The sequence below is a fragment of the Corvus brachyrhynchos genome, unplaced genomic scaffold, assembly GCF_000691975.1.
Source record: "Corvus brachyrhynchos isolate BGI_N302 unplaced genomic scaffold, ASM69197v1 scaffold155, whole genome shotgun sequence".
NCBI classification, from domain to species: domain Eukaryota; kingdom Metazoa; phylum Chordata; class Aves; order Passeriformes; family Corvidae; genus Corvus; species Corvus brachyrhynchos.
The window spans coordinates 555,282-579,005 of record NW_008238434.1 but is presented as its reverse complement, the minus strand read 5'-3'; the positions used below and the strand labels follow the sequence as shown (position 1 = coordinate 579,005).

At 48.4% G+C, this 23,724-nt stretch overlaps 1 protein-coding gene across 1 annotated transcript; it reads left to right on the top strand.

Annotated features, from left to right (window-relative positions):
• The first annotated feature begins 5,659 nt into the window (after positions 1 to 5,659).
• Positions 5,660 to 23,440, top strand: COLGALT2 (collagen beta(1-O)galactosyltransferase 2). The gene is made up of 11 exons (XM_008635391.2): positions 5,660 to 5,792; positions 7,366 to 7,483; positions 8,694 to 8,828; positions 11,429 to 11,633; positions 16,225 to 16,344; positions 16,803 to 16,879; positions 18,373 to 18,479; positions 19,646 to 19,778; positions 20,608 to 20,735; positions 21,238 to 21,444; positions 21,826 to 23,440. The coding sequence occupies exons 1-11, from the start codon at positions 5,779 to 5,781 to the stop codon at positions 22,100 to 22,102; spliced, it is 1,521 nt and encodes a 506-aa protein (XP_008633613.1). The 5' UTR covers positions 5,660 to 5,778; the 3' UTR covers positions 22,103 to 23,440.
• Positions 23,441 to 23,724: the final 284 nt, after the last annotated feature.

The window sequence follows — 23,724 nt, the reverse complement described above, 5'->3', positions numbered from 1 at the left end:
GACTGAATTTTCTAAGCCTGGCAGCTTTCAGACAAAAAGAGCAGGGAGAAATGACTCGTCTGTTAACTTTATTTACCACTTGTTTTGAGAAATCCAAATCCAAATTTATGTTTGACTCATTGGGGCTCCGTGGCTGGACTCTGCTTTTTCAGTTATTTTTGGCTGGGCTGATCTCACACCCAGCATGAGCAGCCTGGGTGACAGGAGCTCAGCTCCGCTCAGACCAGGAGCTCTTGGGGCTGCTTCAAGGGACTGAAAGCCAAAGGATTTTATGCAGGATCTAAACAATTCAGAGGTTAAAACTCCTATCCTGTGCCCTGTTCATTGTGTATCATAAGTGCTGTGGTAAGAAACACAGGCCTGCTGGAGTAAATTATTAATAGTGGCTGGGACTAGATGAAATGGTGTGGATTTTCCAATGCTCTGGGGCCTGAAATCCTTGGAGCCTGCCCAGAGCACTGGGGGAACCCCCTGTGCAGTGCCTGTTGCTGCTGGCTCAGCTCAGAAGGTGCTCAGGAAGATGCTGAGTCCTGCTCTGAGGGCTGAACTTTGTCCTTGAATATTTGAGCACCTCTGCTAGCACAAGTTCTGGAACCGAGCACACAGAAATGTGCTTCCTCCATCGCTTTGGTTTGAGCTGTAACCTCTCTCTGAATGTTTTATTGCTTCTCAGCTTTGTGGAAAATGGCCAAGGGGAGTTACTGGTGCTTTTGTCACCAGTTTCTGTGTCACAGTTGTTAGGAATGATCTACTGATAGGCTTTCGATTGACTTTGGGCTTTGCTTTGGAGGAGACCCTGTGGGTTACGGGCACGTGGCCAACCTATGGCTCTTGCTTCAATTGAACTCAGTATTGGACCACATCCTATAACAAGCCTTGTGGGTGAACTGAATCCCTGCAGGCAGAGAGGAACCAAGGGAGACAGTTAAAATGGATATCTCTGGGGTTTCCTGGGACTTGGTTGCGTTCACAACTTAGTTCTGCAGCGTGTGGAAGCATCAGGAGCCCTGGAAAGCCATGTGCATCCTCTTCCTGTGAACCACTTTCAGTGCAACCCTGGTATCAGGAGAATCCTGACCACTGTCATCCTTTGCATGTTCTCAGTGGAGTGACAGGAAGGACCCACTTGAACCTGGGTGTCCAGGTTTGGCCCTCACAGCCATAATGGGTGAACCCAATACCCTCTTCAAGCCCAGCAGTGTTCAAAACACTGACAGAAAGGGAAAGGAGCCTCCTTACTGCTTTTGGTTTTGAAAGCTGGCTGCCTCCAGTCCTGACTCAGCTCTGCCCTGCTTGAAGGTGAAGCACTGACCCCGAAGCCGTCCCTCCCACCCTGTTTGCCAAAGGGAAAAGGTGGTAAATGTTAAATTCAGTAGGAAAATTACTGCAGGGCCCTGGCTGTGGAGTTTGCCTCAGCTTGTGTCACAGCATGACCCCTACTCTGACAAGCCAGCGGTGCACAGGGTGCATTTTGTCCTCTAGTATTTTTCCTATACAGATGGTGAAGGTGAAAATTTTCTCCTCTGACCCATGCATGAGGTAAATAAACTAAATAGCTTGGGAGAACAGGCCAGAGTGTGAAGACGTGAAAAGGGAGATTGTTATTTTTGATTCCCTTTTTGGGGAGGAAAAGAGGAGAACAACCATCAAATCCTAAATTAACTCCTCCTTGCAAACATAATTTGAGGAGACATTATCAAGCTAAAAATATGAGCAGTTTGTGAAAGGCGCCATTTTCCTCATACACTGCTACTCGCATTACTTAATTTAAACAGGAGGTTCTTAGTGTCATGCTTGGATTTTCCACTGTGCACTATCCATGAGTTTTTTTGGGAGGGGGTATTTCACTCAGCGTGAACAATGAGGGCTTGTGTCCATGGTACGACTCCTGGTCAGAGCCAAAGTAAATACTGAAGTGGTTGTCGTTATATCAACAGAAGCCCCTATATGAACATGAACATTATGTTCTCACTCAAACTTTTCAAAAATTTAACTTCTGTTTATTGGAAATGGGTTTAAATCTGAGGGGGAAAAGCTGCCATGTTACTGGAATAGAGGTGTCCATCTGGAGTCATGTTCTGGTCTATTTATTAAACTTTCTTTCTGAAAAGAGTGGGAGGAATTAGAATTTTTTTTCCTCCATTTTTTCCTTGTTCTGTTGCACAGGCTTTAGGTTATAAATCTTGTAGGGGACCTTTTTTCTTTAAATTCTAGATGTTTTTAATCAGCTCTTGAAAATGGTGTTGCCCATCCACTCAAAAAACAGGATTTGAACCTAATGCCTGGTCAACAATATTGCTGATAGACTCTCACGCATATAATGGTGCTGTGCTCACCAACCTGCTTTCAGAAAATACACCCAAAAATCCAGGCACTGTCTTAGTCTAAGGGCCATGTGGCCAAGCCATGCTCCTGGTGAGCTGAGTGGAGTTGGGTTGCAGTGATCCACTCTCTTCGTCCTGTCAAGTGCAGATCATGCACCAGTAAGGATAAGAGGATTTAGTAAAAACACTTTTTCAGGACAGGCAAGTGGGCAGAGGTGATAGCATCTCTTGTGTGCTGTGTTCTTACCACCAAACTGAAGTCTTAGCTGTGTACTTGGCTTCTTGAAGTGCTAGAGTGCTGCAGAAGAAGTGTTTATAATGTGGAGTGTCCTGATGTGCCTCTCAGGGCTTGAGCTCTTGCTCCCAGTGAGAAGTCCTGCTCACATTTTAATTAGCTTGTTTTTCTTGTGCAGGGGTTGTCATTTCAAAAAAAAAAAAAAAAAAAAAAAGGGAAAAATAAAGTATGTGCCTGTTTTTCCACACAGTGCTATTGCAAACACCAGAGCTGCTATTTTTTTCTGGGGGGAAGGTGGATTGGTTCACATACTACAGAAGGAGTCAGTGCTGATACTGTTTGATCTTAAATTAATTATTCTGGAACTAATAGTGATAATTGCTTTTGTAATGGCTTGGTTGTTTGGGTTTTGGGGGAGAGGTTGTTTGGTTTGGTTTGGGGTGTTTTTTGGTTGGGTTTTTTGAGCTCAAAGCTGGAAAAACAAAGGTTTGCCAAACTGCTAGTCATAGGGCATGTTTCATCCAGGGTGGAACAAACTTTATTGCCTTTGAGGACTTTTGGGCTTAGAAATGCTGCTGGGTGGACAGTCCTGGAGACAGCTGTCCCTCCTTTGTTCCAGAGCCTTGGCTCATCCATGTCTTCAAGAGGTCTACTGGGATGTGAATTTACCTTCCTTGTATCACCATGACAGCCTGGGCAGTGAAGTCATAGAATCATGGAATGGTTTGGGTTGGAAAATGCCATTTTCTTCCAGCAGATTCCTTGTAGGTAGATCTAGAGATCCCTTCAGCTCCCATTTGTGCATCTCACTTATGGCCGGAGAATGTTGGCTGGTTGTGTCTTCCAGGGTGAATTTTTTCAAGGGTCTGCTGCCCTACCAGGATGGAGTACTCCAGGTGTGATAGGAGGAGCATCCTTCAACACCCTTGTTGTGCTTGGAGAGGCAAAGGTCTTGCTCTAACTCTCCCAATCGCTGTCATTCAACTTCAGGGTTTCTTCTGCTAGTCAGAGATTTGGGCTTAATGAAACAACTCTGAGCAACTGAGGAAACAACTTTCCATCATGGTAATCCTTTTCTCTGAGGTCGAATGACTCTACATTTCCGCGTTGTCCAGGAAATTCATGTTTCATTTGGGAGCTCTTGGTTTCTGTTGCACATCCCTGCAAACAGCTCCCCATCTAAAACATTTTGGCCTTGTGTGTGCACAAAGTTGAATGGAGAAGGATCTCCTGGCTGAGATGGGAGCAGCCAACATAAAACTGAGATTAATTTGACATGTATGTAGCTGAAGTTTCCCCTTTCCCTGCCCAGACTGTAGCCCTTCATATGTCCCCACTGATACTATGTGAGGTTAGAAGGACTGGGATGAGGTTAGAAAGAATGGGATAAGGCTTGCTGAAGGAAAGAGGCACGTGGACCTGACTCTGTGGGAGCTATGTGCTTACTTTAAGGGTCTCCGTGGTCCTTAAGGCTGGTCTGTACCTGGAAAAGAAGATGTTGTGGGATGACCTTCGGCATTCCCCAGGGTGGCCGCGGTAGTCTTGGCCTCGTTTGTGTGATGCCCAATTGCAGTGTGGCCCCAGTACCACCTTCTTGGTGCAACTGCAGCTCCAGTGATGACCATGAACATGAAGCCGTTTTCCCAATTCTCTGGTATTTTAGGAATTGTGGAGCTGTTGTTCGCTGACTGTGCAGCGGGAACGTGGGAGGAAAGCAGAGTGAGACGTGAAATGCCTTGGTGACTGTGGGAGCCCAAGGAAGTGCATGAAATGCTCCAGGGAATGAGCTTCATCCAATAAAACACATGGAGCAAGTTGGACTTACACCAAGTCAACGCTTTGACTGTTTTAGTCCAGTTTGAACATTGTTGCAAACTAGATCTGCAGTGCAGCATGAGCCACAGTCTTGGTCAAAAGCAAACCCTGAAGCCATGACTAAGCCCAGCCTTGCTCTGTCACAGGAGAGAAGTTAATGACACAGGGACCAGCCTCTCTTCACTTGCTGAACTTTCACTATTTATTGTTTCAACAGACAGGAATAAATATTCAACAAATAAGCCTCCTGGCCTTAAGTGATTGTGGTGTTCTGATTATAAATAAACTGAAAATCCAAGTTCTTGGTTCTTTTTTAATTTAAAGCGGGCTAGACTGCATGGGAATGGTATGTTCCTGTTGCACAAGCTGAAAAGAGTTCATGCCCTGGTTTTCATCTGTAGGGTCATACGGTGACTTGGAGTGGAGGTATTTTCCTGAAATAGTTTTGGAGTAGCTGTAGGGTTTGGGATGTGGCTCCTTTCTGCATGTCCTCCCCTGGCTACAGGGAGTTCTGGCTTTAAGTAAGATGAAGGATTGTCTGGGAAGTGCCTTTGGGTCTCTCGAGCTGGAGGATGAAACAAGAAATGTATAGCAGTTGAGGGGGGCTTCCAGCAACCTCCCCTCAGTGATGTGTTTCACACTGTCTTTACTGTCTGCACCGGACCTTGTGGGACTATTTATACTCCCAGAGGAATATGAAGGGATTATAAATTCCCAGTGGAGTTTGCTGAGCTGTGTTCTGCCATGGGTCTGTGCTTTCCTGCCCATTCCAGCTAGGAAAAATGAGCAGCCCTTTCAGTGACAGGATTTGTCGTGGGATCTGCCACAGCCCCATGCTGGGTGTACAAAGCCCTGGTCCCAGGGAAGGCAGCTGGGGAGGAGCAGCTGGGATGGGACTTGGCTCACTTGTCCTGTGACCTGAAGGCTTGAGAGGCAGAGAGCAGCGTGTGGCCCCTGTGGGGAGCCATTTCCATGGGATTGCTGTCAGGGATGTGAATCTGTGCCTCCTGTTCCAGTCTGTTCAGCTTAACCCTGAGGGAAAAAACCATTCTTCAGCGAGCACTGTGTCCCTTCCCTCCACTAACAGCACATTTCAGTTACTTGTTTCAGTTATTCAATGGTTCTTATCTCAACCCACAGGCTTTATTCCCCTCCCCATCCCACAGTGGTGGTACTCAGTTGCCAGCTGGGGTTAAACCCCGACTGCATGTTGTCTTTTCCGGTGGCTGGACTGGACAGAGCACTCCATGGTAAAGCAAAGGCACAAACCTAGTGCTAACGTGCTCCCTTTGCTCTTGCTTTGCCAGGGCAGCCACTGACCACAACATTGACAACACCACAGCAATCCTCAGGGAGTGGCTGAAGAATGTGCAGCACCTGTACCACGATGTGGAGTGGAGGCCCATGGAGGAACCCCCGTGAGTACCTGGGAGGGGCTCTTGGTTGCACAGCCCAAATTCCCGAGGTTTTCACTTTCCAAACTGGGAGTTGTACTAAATGTCCAAGCATTAAAATGTGGTTTATTTGCTTTCTGGGATCTGTCCCATTAAAATTGTGTTCTTATGGAAAAAGGTAAGATAAGGTCTCTGTAGAAAGGTCTCTGACTTCAGTGAAGCACCTCATGCAGAATTTTGTGGAAGAAAGTATTTTCCATTCAGTTATTTAGCATCTGTAGCTGCTCTCTTTGCATGGTAAACAAATTACATCAAGAGCTACAGGGAATCAAAACTATCATTCTTTATTTGCAAGGAAGCATAAAAATTATAGCCCATTCCATAGCATCTATGAAAGCTCTGAGACATCAAGTATTCAGTAAGTGCTGAGCCAGAGAACTAGATTTAATTCCACATATTATGCTTTTGCATGACTTGCAGGACCATTGCTTTGAAATATGGTGTGTTGGATTTTTATTACTTTAATTTTTGTTTATTTTTAGGATCAGCTGTTCCTGGGTTTGTTCTGTTTTCAGTTTCTTCCATCAAGGAAAATTACATCAGTTTCCCCTTCCTTTAGGCTTGCTTTTATATTCAAGTTCCTCACTGCAGTGATGGGGAGTTTGTGGTACAAACCCCCAGGGAATGCTGGTTTTATTGACATTTTTAATCCTTTCATTTGAATTGAGTTTTCTTCATCCTGCCAAACTTGGTGCTTTTTAAGGTCTGCAAAAAGCTTTTGAAATTCTTAGTTCCTTCCCTGACTTACGCTGGCACTGTTTCAGACTCCTGGATTTTTATTCCTCATTGGGATCTGCTCATGAGTTCCCTTCCATCTTTGTTAAAAAGCCTTTGCTTTTGGGGCTGATCCTGAAGGCAGAGCCATGCACATGACTTTGCTGCCGTGCTGGGGCCTGTGGGGCCAGGTGTTGGAAGATTTAGGAGCTGTTCCCGGGATGTGTTAACAGTTCCTAATAATGCCCAGAGCCCAGGGGAGTCCCGGCTGTCTTCATCTTCACATCCCAGCTCTGCTGGTTCTGCTGGGCCGAGGGGAGCTGGATTTGCAGCCTAGCAGAGGGCAGACGAGTTTGTACCTGAGGTTGGGTGGGGTCAGTGAGCTGCAGGTCACTTTGGAGGGGTCCCCTCTCTGCTGCCGCAGCAACTCCTGGGTTGGATGGTGCTGCTTTGCTGGGTCGTCAGAAAACTGTGGCACTGCTTGTTCTCTGATGCCTTCTGTGCTCATGCCAGCACAGAACTTGGAATTATTCTCCCTCAAAACCTCTCCTGGGTTGCCTGAGGTGACTCTAATGCTGTTTTGCTTTCATAATGAAGGCAGCAAGGGAACTACTTTTTTCTTTTTCCCTTTTTCCCTTTTTTCTTTTTTTTCTTTCTTTTTTTTTTCTATTTTTCTCTTTTTTCTTTTTTTCTTTTTTCTTTTTTTCTTTTTTCTTTTTTCTTCTTTTTTCTTTTTTTCTTTTTTCTTTCTTTCTTTTTTTCTTTTTTTCTGGTGTAATAAAGCCCAGACATGGATTACAGTCACTTCTTTTTTCTTGTCTAGGTCTTACCCAGAAGAAATTGGGCCAAAACATTGGCCAAGCTCCCGATTCACTCATGTGATGAAGCTGCGACAGGCTGCCCTGCGTGCTGCCCGGGAGAAGTGGTCAGACTATATCCTGGTAAATACAAGTTTGATTTATTAGCTGGCCTGAGGCAAAAGCTTTCCAGGTGCTTACTTGGATACTGGGGGCTGTCAAAAAGTTTTCTCTCCATCTAAAGACAAATTGAGATGTTGTGGGTCATTTCTTGGTCTGGTGAGCCAGAGACTTTGCAGTGAGGGCGGTGAGTCCTTGGGTAAGCTTGGAGCTTTTTCCACAGGCATCAGGATTGAACACAGTCCTGGTGGTGGGAGGTACCTACAAGGTGCTCAGATTGCAACCCCACTGTTTGGGGTGAAAAGGTGAAATGTAAAGAAAATATTTGTGCAGAGCAGTTGTGGGAAGATGCTGCCTTGGTCGCTGTGAGGGGGGTTGTTCCCAAAGCTTCCAAGCAAGGTGAGGTGTGAGGGCAGTTTAGGAGTTGTCCTTGATGCTCTTCACAGAATGAACTCGTCCTGAATTTTCAGTGATGTTATTTTCCCTTGCAGCTCCCTGGTGCCTGCGCTGGTGTGAGGTTGTGTCCAGTCAGGGAAGCTCTCTGCCCATCTCACTGCTGTGCCCAGGCGCAGCTGCCCCCAGGTTTCCCTGTGGCAGCCCTGTGCCCTATGGAGTCAAACCCACCAGCTCACTGCTTTTAGGGTGTTTTTTTGCCAACCTCATGGATTCATAAAATTGTTAAGGTTGGAAAATACCTGAGATCTCTGAGTCCAGTTGTTGACCTGCCATGTTCACCATTAAGCCACATTCCCAAGTACCAGATGCACACATATTTTGAACACTTTCCAGGGATGGTGACTCCACCCCTGCCCTGGACAGCCTATTTCAATGCTTGGCCACTCTTTTAGAAGAAATTTTTCTTAATATCCAATCTAAACTTCCCATGGTGCAGAGCCCAATGCCCCCCAGCTGCCCCCTCCTGTCAGGGAGTTGTGCAGAGCCACAAGGTCTCTCCTGAGCCCTCCAGCTCCCTCAGCTGCTCCTGGTGCTCTAGCCCCTTCCCCAGCTCCATTCCCTTCCCTGGACGTGCTCCAGCCCCTCAAGGTCTTTTCTCATTGTGAGGGACCAGAGGTGCCCTCGCAGTGGCAGCACAGGGCACAGGCACTGCCTTGGGCCTGTGGCCACACCAGGGCTGGTCATGTGTCTCTGGCTGTCTCATTCCCAGGAAAGCATCAGGGGAATTGTACTGTTTCATCTATTAACAATTTTTTTTCCTTCTTCCTTCTCTCTGTAGTTTATTGATGCAGATAACTTACTGACCAACCCCCAGACTCTGAACCTGCTGATAGCAGAAAACAAGACGCTGGTGGCACCGATGCTTGAGTCCCGCTCCCTCTACTCCAACTTCTGGTGTGGCATCACTCCCCAGGCAGGTGACCTCGTGGAGGGTGCTGGGGAGCTGTGTGAGTGGTGTCCTCCAGGGGCTCCTGCCCCTGCCTCTGGAGCAGCAGGCATCCTTCCTGTTCTTCCCATCCTTCCTGTGGGCTTTCCCATCTGCTGCTGTAGTCTTTTTCTTCTGACCAGACGCTGCTGTAGCTCTGAGGTGGTGTTAACACATGATACAATTCCACTAACCACACAAAAATTACTGATAAACAGATCAGAATTTTTTTAAGGTGGTTCCATGTTTGTATAATGGCCTTAAAACCCCGTTTTAGGCCAGTTTTTCTGTATAGTGATGCTAATCCAAGAGGAATTTGCTTTTCTTTCCACAGCTCTCCATTGTGTCTAAGTTATCTTTCTCATCTATGAACAAGATTTTTGAAATGGGGCAACATCCTTTGCCTTGTAGGGACTGTGTGTGCTGAAGTAGGCATGTAATAGGTACTGGTGCTGAGCCTAAAAATCAGAGTTTCATGTTACCTTTTCAATGTTACCTTTTCATGTTACTTCTGACCCACATAACAACTGCATTGGGTCAGAGCAGAGGTTCATCTGCAGATGTCCAGGGAATAGTATAAGGATAGGGCAAAAAAGTGTTGCTTCCCCAAAATACTTTTCTATCCTCTGGCAATCCCCTTCCAGGTTTTTGAGGAATATATTTGTCTTCAAAGCTCACAGTGATTTTTTTTTATTCTACAGAAATCCCTGTCTTAATCTATTTTTTTGGCACCCACACCATCTTCTGGCAAGGAGTTGCACAGTTCAGACTAAGTAATTGGATAAAAAAAAATAGTAGGAAAGGGTCCAGAACTTTCCAAATTCTTGGGAAGTAAATACAGAGATAAGAAAAGGGGTGTGGTGAGGTGTGTTTACTTGTTTCATTTGGGTTTGTTTACTTTGTTCAAAAATAAACTTCATAGCAAAGGTACTGATTGTGCTCTAAGTTCTTAAGTCTAAGTTGTGAGTCAGCCGGGTTTTCCACTGGGGTACATCAGCCCTGCTCCACAGGCTGAAGGGCATCTCTGCCCACGTGCACCAGCCCCAGCCCTACCTCTCCAGCAGGAAGTTTCCACCATCACCAGCACTAGCTGAGGAAAGGAGAGAGGAAAACCAGCAAAGGCATCTTGCAAAATTTGGTTAAAAAGAAATCTTGCTGAAGTGAACAGGAAAGTTCTCCCTTTATTTTTCCTTTTCTTTTGTTTCTGCACCAGTCCCAGGGCTTCATGTGCTCAGCGTTGCTCTCCCAGGGGACTCAGGGAGGGAGTAACAGCTGGAGCATGCCCTGAAACACAGCCTCCCCCTGGCACCGAGCCACGGCAAGCCAAGCCCAGCTCCAGACAGGCTGACATTTATCTGTCACACAGCAAACCCTGGGAGATGCAGCACGGCAGCAGCGTGGGGGGGTTGGAGCCCTCCTTGCCTACATATGATTCACGAGCAGGGAACAGCCCCAAAGACATGGAGTGAGCCACTGGAGGAGGAAAGATGAGTGTCCAGCATCTTCACCTGCAGGCATTCTCAGGTGTCTGTTAAAGGCTGGGCATGTTAACGCTTCCTTTGGTGGGAATGCCAGTCACATCTCTTCGCACATGCTCCTTCCTGTGGCTGTTGGGATGGCTGTCTGGGATAGCCCATCCTCACAGTATGGTCACAGTGTATCTGAAGGGCAGAGGGAGATGGCTGATCCATAACCAGGCACGTGCACCACACCATGGCCCTGCGTAGCCCAGGGCAGTGCAGTTCTGCCAGCATTTGCTCAGCCAGTGCCTGAATGCTCATGGAAAACAGAACATTAATGGAGCTTTAACTTCTTTTAGTGACTCATTGTTTCTGTAAAGCCCAGAATCTGCTCTGGATTCAACCATCCAGATGTCAGTTTGGTGTTCTAGGATTTTCTTCCTGAAGGAATTCAGTGTATTTATTTCCACATGAGCCACACACTGGGTGATTCACCCATAGTGCTGGAAGACTGGCAGAGCTCCTGGGTACAGGGAATTATCCAGCAGCTGACTGAAGTACCTCCCTAGGCAGAGTCAGGAGTGAGTGTCAAACCTGCTTGCCCCGGGATGGAGGAAGCAGGGATTCTTACACAGCTGGTGGAGACTGAGATGTTGCCTTCACTGCAGTGTCAACAAATGGTTTTTTTAAAAGTCAGGAATAGAATTAATTTGCAGGTCCTACTTTCTGAAATACTAAACGGACTTTGTGCCTGTTGAATGTGGAGGATGTCATGGATGCTCAGCAGCTTCCAGGATCAGGCTGGAGAGTCTAATTGCAAAAAGGGTTTTGAAGAACCAGGAGAAAATAGTCTGATGTTTGAAGCTCCATTGCAGGGGAATTTTGCAGTGGACAGGCTTGGATCTCCAAGAGCTCCTAAAATAGAGGGAGAAGGTCAGTCTTTAACTTGTGAAATGAAGACTGTTTCTAAATACTTGACTGAGCCCTTTCCAAATGGGAGACACTGAAAAAGCTGAGAGTCAAGCCCTGGTGAACCTCTGCTGGAGAGGTCAGGGCATGAGCTTTTGCTAAGGAACAGCTTTGAAACAGGGATCTCTTGTAACAACAGCCCCCTCTTTGTGGTTTCAGGGCTATTACAAGAGGACCTTGGAGTATCCCCTGATTCGGGAATGGAAGAGGATGGGCTGTTTTGCTGTCCCCATGATCCATTCCACATTCCTTATTGACCTGAGGAAGGAGGCCTCCACCAAGCTGATGTTCTACCCTCCACACCAGGACTACACCTGGAGCTTCGATGATATCATGGTCTTTGCCTTCTCCAGTCGCCAAGCAGGTGTGTCCAGGGCCTCTGCTGGGGAGGGGTCACTCCTAGAGAGACACAGACCTCCTCTGCAGGTTCACAGCCCAAAAGTCCTGGATGGACTTCTGTGGGGAGTTCAGACCCTATTCCCTTTCCTCTCTGGGATCCGGTCAGGGATAACCAGCAGCAAGTGACTGGAAAGGCAGTTTGGATTGCTGCTAGCTTCAAAGGATTTGGGGGCTGTTCTTGGGACGGGGCCATAATTCAGAGACAAAACATGTGACTCCGCCTTTGGTTTTTGTCATGGCAGCTGAACACAGGTGGGTGCTGGGAGAGTGGAAGGTGGTCTGCTGGTGAGATACCTAAAGTCACCACTTCCAAAAGATCCATGAGGAAAGGGGTGGGGGCAAGAGACTCTTCTTAAACCATAGAATCCTAGAACAGTTCAGGTTGGGAGGGACCTTAAAGCTCATCTCATTCTACCCCCCTGCCATGGGCACAGACACCTTCCATGAGACCAGGTTGCTCCAAGCCACATCCAGCCTGGCCTTGGGCACTTCCAGGGAGAGGAAATCTCTGGCTGTTCATGTTTGAAGAGAGCTCCATGTGTCGCTGAGACATCACTGTCTCTTAAGTGCCTGATGCTTCTGCCGTTCATGCCTGTGGTGAGGATGTTTAGTCCCATTTATTTCTGGAGAGTGGCTCTTGTGAGTGTTCTGTCTCCAGCAGAGTCCAGGCTGGCAGACCTGTGTGTAGCAGTGTCAGAGCTGAAGGGGGCCGCCAGGACTGTAATGGCTATCTGTGTTGTTGTGTGCGTGCTATGTTGAAAAGGGAAGAGTTTGAGGCATTATAAGGAAAATGGGATTGGTGAAACTTCAGCAGCACCCGTAAGTGCCTTCTGTTCAGAGATCGTGAGTGGGTTGGTGACTTTCTGGGGTGAATTAGCAGGGAAAAGTTGTTCATGGGTCCTCTGAGTGATGTGCAGTTGGTGCTCCCTGTCCTCTGCAGAAGATGTAAAGTTAAGGAGAGCAGGAAGGGCTGCTCTTGGGAGCAGACAGGCAGGGAGAAAGCCAAGGGAAGAAGGGTGGTTGTTGTTGTTGTTCTGCAGGCTGAGCCTGCCTCCCCACTGTTCCCAGAACAGCACAGCAGCCACAAGCTGCCTGTAGCTTCCCTTTTAGTGGTGGGTCTGGTTGGCAGGTCTTGACAGCACCAAAAATGATGTTTTCTTGGCAGACTGAGCAGGGCGTTCTCAAAATCAGCTGTGAGAGGATGAGGAGTGTCAGATAAGATGAATGATGGAGGAGAGGCAGCAAGAGCTGAAATTGGAACCCTTGGGGGACAGAGGTGAGAAGTGAATTGCAGAGCAGATTCAGGGTCCTGACTTTCAGTCAGGACACCAGAGCAGAATCACAGAGTCAAGACCCCCAAGGCCATTGAGTCCAGCATTTCCCCAGCGCTGCCAAATCCATCACTGAACCATGTCCCCAGGTGCCACGTCTTGGCTCCAGAGGAAAGTTGAAGTTTAAGTTTGGAGAGCAAAGCAGGCTGCTTCGAATCTACCCCCACCCCCTACCCCCCACTTCTTCCCTCTGACAGCTTTCCCAGAAGTGCAGCCTCCAATCCATGTGGTAACTGTAGTGCATTAGCTCCAGCTGCTTCAGAAATATTTCAGGGATTCAAACCCATCATTTTTTCCTTCCATCCTAGAACACTGGCTTTTTCCAGGACTGACCCATGACATGAAAGGCTTTGCTCCAGCTGTCTGGCCCGTTGATCTGCTCAGAATGTTGGCTTGTGACCTGGGCTGAGTTTTGTCACCCAGGATAAAAGGATGACATCCGTTGGGGTCCCTCCCCTGCCGTGTAGCCCTGGGAGAGGGGCCCTGAGGGCACAGACACGGGGCTTCCCTGCCCCTGCTCAGCCTCGTTCCCATTGGTTGGTTTGTGTTCCCTGCGCGGGCAGAAGGACCCTTGGTCCCGTGACTGGAACAGTTCCTGGGCAGAGCCCCGGCCATGCGGCTGGAGAAATAAACATCTCTGAAACAGCTATCAAGAATCTGTCTGTCCATATATATTTCCTTTCCACGGGACTCCTGGTTTGATATATGCGTGTTGCAGGATCCCCACTGCAACAGACATCCAAGTTCAGAAATGTGAAAATGTGTGAGCTTCGAGGTAAACTTCTCTTTGGAGTAATTTAATTTACTTTCCCTGAAGTCAGAAATTATGTTGGCTTTTATCCCAGCCAAGTGCTGTGCTTAACACCTCAGATCAAGCTATCGATTTCCAACAGGGAATCTGCTGCTGGAAGCAGCTGTTCTGTGATACTCCAAAGAGGTGGTCCTACCTCTGTGAGAGGACGTGGCCTGTGTGGGAGTCCTGACTCTGAACAAAACTCAGAGCAGGTGTGTTACTGCCAACACTGGACTCTGCAGAGCCCCTTGCACTCACAGGAGAGCTTTTAGCCATCCAGGTCAGCCTGGAGAAAAGGAGCCTTGGATGAGACTTTAGAGCTTCTTCCAGTGCCTAAAGGGGCTCCCAGAGAGCTAGAGAGGGACTTGGACAAGGGATGGAGTGACAGGATAGAGGGAATGGCTTCTGACTGCCAGAGGGCAGGGTTAGATGGGATATTGGGAAGGAATTGTTCCCTGTGAGGGTGGGGAGGCCCTGGCACAGGGTGCCCAGAGAAGCTGTGGCTGCCCCATCCCTGGAAGTGTCCAAAGCCAGTTTGGACAGGGCTTGGAGCAACCTGGGATAGTGGAAGGTGTCCCTGCCCATGGCAGGGGTGGAATGAGGTGAGTTTTATGGTCCCTTCTAGCCCAAACCATTCCATGATTCCATGATCTCCTGAGCTGCCTTTCAGCCTGGGTCTCTGAAGCCCTTGAGCCAGCCAGCAGGAAGGTCTGGTCACAGGGAAGTGGGGGCAATTTTGGTTCAACTATAGCTGTAGTTTTAGGACATGACTGTCCTAAATTTGTGACTGTAAATTTATAACTGTATCTATGTCCTAAGTTTATGACTGTAAATACTGGACACTGCCTTTAAAGCCTGTTAATAATAATACAAATACCTTAGTTTTTCTATCCCTTGTAGCAATCATTTAACTTTATTATAAAAACAGAGTTGGAGAGTGAGTCCCCATCCCCACTTTATGGGAGCTTTACAATTTTAAAGTACCTTTTATCCCAGACAGAACAGGAACACTGGTGTGAATCTGTGCAGATTAAGTGTGTTCAAGGCAGCGGAAGATAAGAACAGAGATCAGTGAGCCAGAGAAGATTTGTTGATTAGATCAGTGCCAAATCCATTAATGTCAGCAGGTAGTATTTTTTTATTCTGCCATTTAACTAAATTGCAGCTGACAGCTGAATGTGTTTTGGCAAGTAGCATAGCCAGCAATTTACTTGTAGAACTTAAAATGAGAGAAACACCAGGGTCATTAGTGCTGACAGTTCTGCCCTGCTAAAAATACCAGGGATTAGAGGCACTAATAGATGAAAGCATCAGCACACCAGGTAGTGTCTGCTTTTCATTTATTTTCTCGAGGGAGGGGGCTGGTTAAGCTTGTTTCATTAAAAAAAAAAAAAAAAGATAAAGGCAGTTGTTGGCCTTGGGTTCTAGCAGCTTTGATTTGGGTTAGTTAATAAAGGACCTTAGCAGAACTCAATGAAAAACAACAGAAATACTTCCCTTGTCTTCTCTGGATGTGGCTTTTGAGCATGTTGCCTGATTTTACAGACAGAGTTACAGCCAGTGGTGAGCAAATCCTTGTCATCCCAGGGGGAAAAGTGTTTTGCTGATGCTGGGGTGTTCTCACTCTGAGTCTGTGCCCTGCAAATGCATCTGTTCTGAGGACAGGCTTTGCACCTTCTCTCTGTTTCCCACCTTCAACAAGCAGTTGCTAAAGCTTTTGAGTAGAAGGGTGTTACATTATCACATCTGTTCTCCTCACTGGTGTCTCGCTCTGGGATTTTCCTTTAATCTTCAGCGCACAGTAAAAATTAGTCCTGGAGAGGAAAGGACCGTGTTCGGTGGTGACCTGGCATTTTGAAGGTTGTTGTCATATGTATTCCTCAAAGTCCTTTGCCAGCACAGGTGAAAATGTATCAGAGCAAAAGGAAGCAGTGATAAAGATTAGAACAGGTTGGGTTAGAAGGGACCTTAAAGCTCATCTTGTTTCGTTTCAGGAACACCTTCCACTATCCCAGGCTGCTCCAAGCTCCGTTCAGCCTGGCCTTGGACACTGCCAAGGATGTGGCAGCCACAGCTTCTCTGGGCAACCTGTGCAAGGGCCTCAGCACCCTCACAGGGAACAATTTCTTCCCAATATCCAATCAAAGCACACTCTGTTTCAGTGGGAAGCCATTCTCCCTCATCCTGTCACCCCAGGCCCTTGGGGTTAGTTAGGCAACCAGTAGGGATTGGTTTTATGAGAGAGGCCACTTGCTGCCAGCAACGCAAAACAGAAAGTGGAACTGGAATGATTTTGAATTGTTTGCTTATGAAGCAGAACTTTTTGGGACTGAGGTCCTGGCACAAGTGTGTTTGTAGCTATGTAGCCACAGAGCAGTGAAATGCCCTGGTAGCAGGCCTGATTGTAGTTTCTGCTTTTCTGTGATCTCCAGGAGTACAGATGTTCATCTGCAACCGTGAGCACTATGGGTTCCTTCCCATGCCCCTGAAACCACAGCAGTCACTGCAGGAGGAAGCTGAGAACTTTGTGCACACCCTGATCGAGGCCATGAGTGAGTTGCTGTGTCTTTGCCATGATGGACCCCCCCAAGTTAATGCCTACAGAGCTCTCCTGCCAGCGGCCCAGCTCTCATTCTCCTGGTCTGCATCCTGACCTGACCATTCTCATAGTGTTTTGATACACAGTTTTCTGAAATTTTCCACCACTTCTCTACCTAGGGATATAATTGCTTCACAGTCAGGTCAGCCCCATCCACGAAATCCCGCAACTTCCCCAGATCACATGCATCTTTCGGGTGGAATGGGTGCTGCATGTCCATGTTTTCTTCCTGATGTCTGTGGCACATGGCTGCTGGCTCTGGCTTTGCCATGTGATGCTTGCTGCTGTTCCCGTCCTGCAGTGGCTTCTCATCCCGGCTCCCGCGGGCTGTGAGGAAGACACTTGTAGACACATTTTGTCCATTGCAGGGTGTGCACGAGGGTGATGTTTGGGGTCTCTCCTCTCTTTCAGTCGATCGCCCTCCTGTGGAGCCCTCTCAGTACATCTCTGTCCCTCCGAAGCACCCTGACAAGATGGGGTTTGATGAAGTAAGGAGCCTGTTCTGGTGTTTATTGTCTTGTCTTCTCCCTCATCACCTGATCCTTAACATCCCTTCCAGCTCAAACCATGCCATGATTCTATGTTGTAGTCCAGCCAGCAAGAGAAGGCAGAAGTGAGGCTTGTCTTAGGGTGACTTTGTGATGTGTGTCCCATATTGCTGCCCTATGCCCAGAAATTAATTATTTTTCCCAAACCTGGTGGGGAAGGGGTGGTTGTGCCTTCTCTCAGGGGATATATTCTGAATTTCGAAACAGGCTGAAAAGCAGGTTAACTCCCCAGTTCTTCTGCTGTTTGTTCTGCATCTGATTCTGCAGAGCAGCTCGGCCTCCCTTCCATCTGTGACGGAAATTGGGCCTTTGGGAAAGCTCTCCAGTGGCAGGAGGGAAGGATTTCTCTCACCTGAGAGAGACATTGGAAAGCTGGGAGCAGGTGGGGCATCCAAGCCCCAGCTTGGGTACCCCCCAGGGGTGCAAACCATGCCTGGGGAGAAGGCTGGAGAAGGACCTGCCAGGCTTTGATTGCCTGGTGTCTGTGTTATTCCCAGAGCCAGCAGCCGCTGTGTGTGCAGCTGCCAGGGTGGCTCTGGGACCGAGGGAGTTGTGGGGATCAGGGGAGCCTTTGTCTTTTTGGTGTGCTCTGCTCCGTCTGTGGGGCTCCTGAAGCTGAACCTGATCCAGCTGTGTGTCTTTGAGCATCTGTGTTTAGAGCACAGCTGGTCCAGGTTTTTTCTGTTGTCCTTTGTGTCTGCGCTTTATTTATCCAGTTTATTATTCTTTCATTTGTAGTGAGCTGGAATTCTTACTGCTTCTTACTGGGATGAGGATTTACTCCACAGGCTACAAGGCTATGCTTGTATCAGTCTGCTTGGGACTGAAAAATATCCCTGAACCCTTGAGGGTTACCTGCAATGAGGGCTTCAGCCCTCAGGCTTCCACCAGTCTCCTCGAGGCTTTGGACAGGGTCCTGCCCAGACATCTCTACTCCCAGCCTTGACTCTCTGCTCTAGCAGGGATCACAGTGGATTTTCAGTGCCTGAAGTAATCACAAAAATCCTCTCTTTACCATGGCTTTGTACTTGGATGGTGGCCCCGCTGAAAACCCTAAATCCAGGCAGTGGCAGTGTTGTGGGTCAGTGCAGACTCATGTTACTCTGTTTGATACAGGATATTTAGGTTTGCTATAAACCTGAATATCCTGTATCTTTGGAAATTATAGACCAGGCTCTAACTGGTCTCCCCTCACTTTTCTTCATCCTCAAAGAGCAAGTTTCCTCCATGAACATCCATAAAAAATAGAAGAAGCCTCTACAGTTTCAACTCAAAACCAACTCCAGCTTTTTGACAAATTCTGAACAACATGGAATGAACACACATGTGGTATTTTCCAGTGGGGCTGCTGGAGAAAGGTGGATCAGGACTTCCCCTCTCCCTCCCCCCACAGCTGGGAGTCTGATGTCCTGATATCTTTCTCTTCCGTCCAGATTTTCATGATCAACCTGAAGCGTCGCAAGGACCGGCGAGATCGGATGCTGCGGACGCTTTACGAGCAGGAGATTGCAGTGAAGGTAGTGGAGGCTGTGGATGGAAAGTGAGTTTTGGTTGGGCTTGAGGATGTTTTCAGAGTGGAATGTGCTTTACTGCTTCCCAGCATGTCCTTGGATGCCCTGGCCTCCTTCCAGCCGGGCAAGGTTGGCTGGTGGGGAGTTGAACACCACTTGGATCTCCCTGACCATCTGTTTGGGGCAGTTCTGCTCCGTTTCTTTCTTCCTTAGCAATTAGTCAGTCTCTGTGAGAGAACCAGGGCACTGGGGTTCAGATTAAGGTCAAAATCAGGTTAAAATCTTACAGGTTTCTGTGAATGGAGCAATTAACTCCTGGGAATATTGTCCATTCTAGTGCTGCAGAGCTGTGGTGCTACAGCATTAACCCTGACACAGTCCTTTCCAAGCTTACTCTAAGGTCTGGAGCACAAGTCTTTTGAAGAGCAGCTGGAGGCACTCAGCCTGGAGAAAAGGAGGCTCAAGGGGGACCTTTTGGCTCTCCACAACTCCCTGACAAGAGGGGGGCATCCAGGGAGGGGTCAGGTTCTGCTCCCAGGGAACAAGGGAGAGGACAAGAGGAAAAAGCCTCAAGCCATGCTGGGGAATGTTCAGGCTGGACAACTGGGAAAAATTTCTTCATGGAAAGGGTGGTCTGGCACAGGCTGCCCAGGGCAGTGGTAGAGGCCCCATCCCTGGGAGAAGGCTGGGTTAATGCTTAGATTCGAGGGTATTAGAGGTCTTTTCCAATCTTAATGATTCTGTGGTTCTAAGGCATTTTAAGACCATTTTATAATGAGGAATCAAGGCAGAAATTTTGAGTTCGTGAGTTGTGAAAAGGTCTCAAGGAGACGGGAGCCCACATGCCATCTAGTGGTCTTGGAGACTTGGGATCCCATCAAGGCCTCAGAAAATTAATCAAAGCCAAGCACCTGGCAAGTGGATGGTCCCAACAGGAAGTTTTTGGCAGAGTTAAAGATAATTGATGGTCCCATGAGAGGTCTTTGGCAGAGTTAAGGATACGATGTATCAGCTTGATTTAGAGATGTAAATCAAGAAGGTAATTTTCCTCTGTGTTTTTGAGCAAAACAAGTGTAGGAATTTCTCAAGGTGTGGCTTTTCCCTGAACATCAGCAGCATTCCCCATGCCGTGCCCATGTCTGGCTTGAATTGATTTATTCTTTTGCAATGGTGCTAGATACTCTCTGTTTCCCAGAGCACTGAACACGAGTCAGCTCAAAGCTCTCAGCATCGAAATGCTGCCGGGGTACCGGGACCCATATTCCTCCAGACCCCTGACCAGAGGAGAGATCGGCTGCTTCCTGAGCCACTACTACATCTGGAAGGAGGTGAGGATTTTGGGGTGCCTTGGGGGTCCTGCAGAAAGGCGCTGTCTCCTGGTGCATCGCCAGTCCTGGTGCAGAGCATCGGATCCAGCCCAGGTTTCTGGAAGCGTAGGATGGAACTGATTTCCTTGGATTGCAGGGGTCTTCTTGAATGCAGTGTTGACCTTTCACATCTCCCCTTTCCCCTTCCAGTAGCTAAAAGGGCTCCAAGAGAGCTGGAGAGGGACTTTGGACGAGGGATGGAGGGACAGGAGAAGGGGGAATGGCTTCCCACTGACACTGGGGGCAGGGTTAGATGGAGTATTGGGAAGAAGTTCTTCCCTGCACAGGGTGCCCAGAGCAGCTGTGGCTGCCCCATCCCTGGAAGTGTCCAAGGCCAGGTTAGATGGTGCTTGGAGCCACCTGGGATAGTGGAAGGTGTCCTTGCCCATGGCAGAGCTGGATGGGCTTTGAAGTCCCTTCCAACCCAAACCATTCTGGGATTCTGTGATTCATTTGCCCTCAGCTCTAAGTGGTTTTTATCAGAACATTTTCATGACTGTTTTTGCAATCCATGCAATATCCTGCCTGGGGCAAGTTTGCTTAGAAGAAAGGCAAGAAGGTTTTGAAAAGCAAATGGGGTTAAAAAAACACTCCTGTTTTTTTTCCCCTAATTCTGCATCTGGACTGGAGCAAGTTCTAGTGACTTGGCATATCATGTATATGTCACAGAGTGGTTTTCCACCCTCCCTGCCTGCATGGTCTGGGAGGCAGTGCCAAGTCAGGGTCGCCTCGGTGACAGCAAGGCATCCATGGGGGCCACTGTGCTCATGTTGGAGCCCTCATGTTTCAGGTGGTGAGCAGGGGCCTGGAGAAGACACTCGTCATTGAGGACGATGTGCGCTTCGAGCACCAGTTCAAGAGGAAGCTCATGAAGCTGATGGACGACATCGAGCAAGCCCAGTTAGACTGGGAGCTTATGTAAGTTCCTGCTCCTCTGGGAGCTCCTGGGTGCATGAGGAGGTTGGCAGCACTTCTGGGGCGTGGCAGAGGTGCAGTTGATGCTGCAGTGCAGGGGACAGTGGCACAGACTTCTGGGTGGCTCTTCCCATCGGGACGGATCTGCCCTCTGGGGCAGCTGGTGCCGGGAGGCCCCGTAGGCACCATCCCTGCCTGTGGGGGTGGACAGTGTTGTTTGACCTCAGCTGTGTTGGAGATGCTGCTGTGACAGAGGAACCAGCAGAGCTCAGTCCTGAGCCTCCGACTGTCACATTAGGTCCCTTAGGAAGCCTTTCACAGCTGTAACACCCACTGGGTTAGACTTGGATGTCTGGGAGTGGGGCAGGATAGAAATCTGTGAGCTGTGTCAGGGATTGCTTCTGGGATTGAACCTTTGCCCTGCCCTGGCTGACATGAATAGCCTTGTCCTGATTGCTACAGATTCACTTTGGTTCCCATCTCCTTGATCTTTTTACCCCTGAAGCTACATTGGCCGGAAAAGGATGCAGGTACAGGAGCCCGAGAGAGCCGTTCCCAATGTCCGGAACCTGGTGGAAGCTGATTACTCCTACTGGACCCTGGGGTATGCCATCTCCTTCCACGGGGCTCAGAAGCTCATCAGGGCTGAGCCCTTCAGCAAGATGCTGCCTGTGGATGAATTCCTGCCCATCATGTACAACAAGCACCCTGTGTAAGTCCCTCTATGGCTCAGGGGAACACAGGCTGGGTCTTGCTGACTGATCTTAAGCCAGATCTTGTTGGTAGCATGGTTGGTGGGGACTCCTTGTGGTGCTTGGTTGTGTCCTCCTGGCACAGGTCAAAGGAGGTGACGGGGGAATTGTCCCTGCCTGGGGCAGGGCTTGTGGGCTGGTTCTAAAGCACTTGGCTGTCTCTGGGTACAGGCTTTGGTTCTACGGGTGTGTGTGGTTGTAAGGATGTGTTTCCGGCTGTACCCCAGCACCTACTCCCACTCCCAGACCAATCTGCTCTTGGGATTTGCCATGTCTCCCAGGGACAAGCTTGGCACCAGTGAAGGTTCTGTTCTTGCTGATGGTGTTTCTCTCCTCCTTAGCACAAAGTACATGGAGTACTACGAGTCCAGAGACTTGAAGGCCTTTTCAGCAGAACCCCTTCTTGTTTACCCCACACACTACACGGGGCAGCCAGGCTACCTCAGTGACACAGAGACCTCCACCATCTGGGACAACGAGACCGTATCAACGGACTGGGACAGAACACACTCCTGGAAGTCCCGGCAGCAGGGCAAGATCCACAGCGACGCCCAGAACAAGGATGCCCTGCCCTCCCAGTCATCCTTTAACGCGCCATCATCCAGGGATGAGCTATGACCGCCTGCCTCCTCGGGACTCTGTTAACAGCTGAACCTGCCTCACACTTTAGCTTTTCACCCTTGAAAGTTGTAGAGCAGCTCTTCATGTGGTCTCCTTCCCACTGCTCCCAAGGACCGTGTGTGGGATTGGGCCAGACACCTGCCCAGGCCGCCGAGGACAGGGTGGGACACCAAGGAGGAAGACGAACAAGTGTTCCAGATCTGAGCAAAAGCCCTGGCAAGCTTTTGTTAAAAGAAACCAGTCTGGAATGACATCGTTCCACACTTCCTCATGTAGAACACTGTATTTATAAAGATTAATATATAGAGGTGTACAAATGTCAGTACCTTTCAGGATGGCTGTACCTGGGCTGCTCCCTCACTGTTGCTCCTTGTAGGTCTGTAGGCTTTTACCTCCCTGTTTGCTGAGCATCTGGAGGATTTGGGTTTGTTTTCCAAAGGGATCCCTATCAGAATCAAGATGTTTCCCCAAAATGTTCAATGCGGGGGAGCAGTGCTCCTCTGTTGTGTCTTCTCCCTGTCACACTCCTGTAAAAAACCAGTGCTGGCTTCCCCTCAGCTCATTTTTAATCTTGCTGCATCCCATCTGAACAGGCCTCAGGATTCAGAACAGATGTCTTGGCATGTCTGAAGTCATGGAAGCCGTGCAAGTGGAGGTGGCTGGATTTATTTGTGTCTGCACTGCCTGAAGGGAATGCGGGCAGAGTTGGTCCATGTTGCATCCTGCTTCACCCACGCCTCAACTTAGTCCTTCAGGAAAACAAAACCCCACAGCCTATTGGCAGGCCTGTTTATTTATGCCATAAAAGCAGGTGTAGGAGTTTTGGGAACTTGAAATGTAAGAAGTTAGGTTACAAACTCTCCTTATAAAACCAAAAGAACCTACAGCAATGTTACTGTCTCAACAACCCGATACAATTGTGTGTTACAGGACGGAAAGGCGACTTGCCTGGATATCTTTTCATGTGAGGAGCAAACTTGTCTGTTTTTTGGATGAGTTCTGATGTTTTTGCTGTTGGCTCATATGCCAGCAGGATATGGTGTTTATTTTTTTTAAAAAATCCTTTCTCAGAGGCCAGGTGATCATGGACTACACTGCTTAGGGCAGCTGGCACAGACCCTGAGCTGCTGGGCAGTGGGAGGATTCCCTCCTGGAATTGCCATCTGGGGACTCACCTGCTGGCAGATCTGTGCATTGAGTATGTGTGGCTGGTGTTTTGGTTTTAATTTTTGTTTGTTTTGAATAATTACTGATCAATGTTGTGCTTTCTGCTACAGAAGACATGTTATTACCTGTCAGCCGGTCTGATAATACATAGAACCTGGTGCAAGATGAGTAGCTGTGTGTGTTCTTCATTGTGTGGGAGAGTCCTGGAGTGGTTTGGGTTGGAAGGCACCTCTAAGGGTCACTCAGTCCAAGCCCCTGCCATGGGCAGGGACACCTTTCACTTGACCAGGTTGTTCCAAGTCCCCTGCAGCCTGACCTTGAGTGTTAACTGGAGATTAATGGAAGTCCAGCTCAAGGGATTCTTGGCTGTGTCCCTCTCCCATGGAGTCACTGGCTGTATAAAGGTGCCCATTCTGCAGTTCCCACCTGGAAGCCAAGTTCCTGCTGGTGTC

Excerpts from the sequence above, each read along its gene's own strand:
- COLGALT2 (XM_008635391.2), top strand. Across the intron at positions 16,880-18,372 it reads ACAAGATGGGGTTTGATGAA|ATTTTCATGATCAACCTGAA; the intron begins GTAAGGAGCCTG and ends TCTTCCGTCCAG. Across the intron at positions 21,445-21,825 it reads ATGTACAACAAGCACCCTGT|CACAAAGTACATGGAGTACT; the intron begins GTAAGTCCCTCT and ends TCTCCTCCTTAG.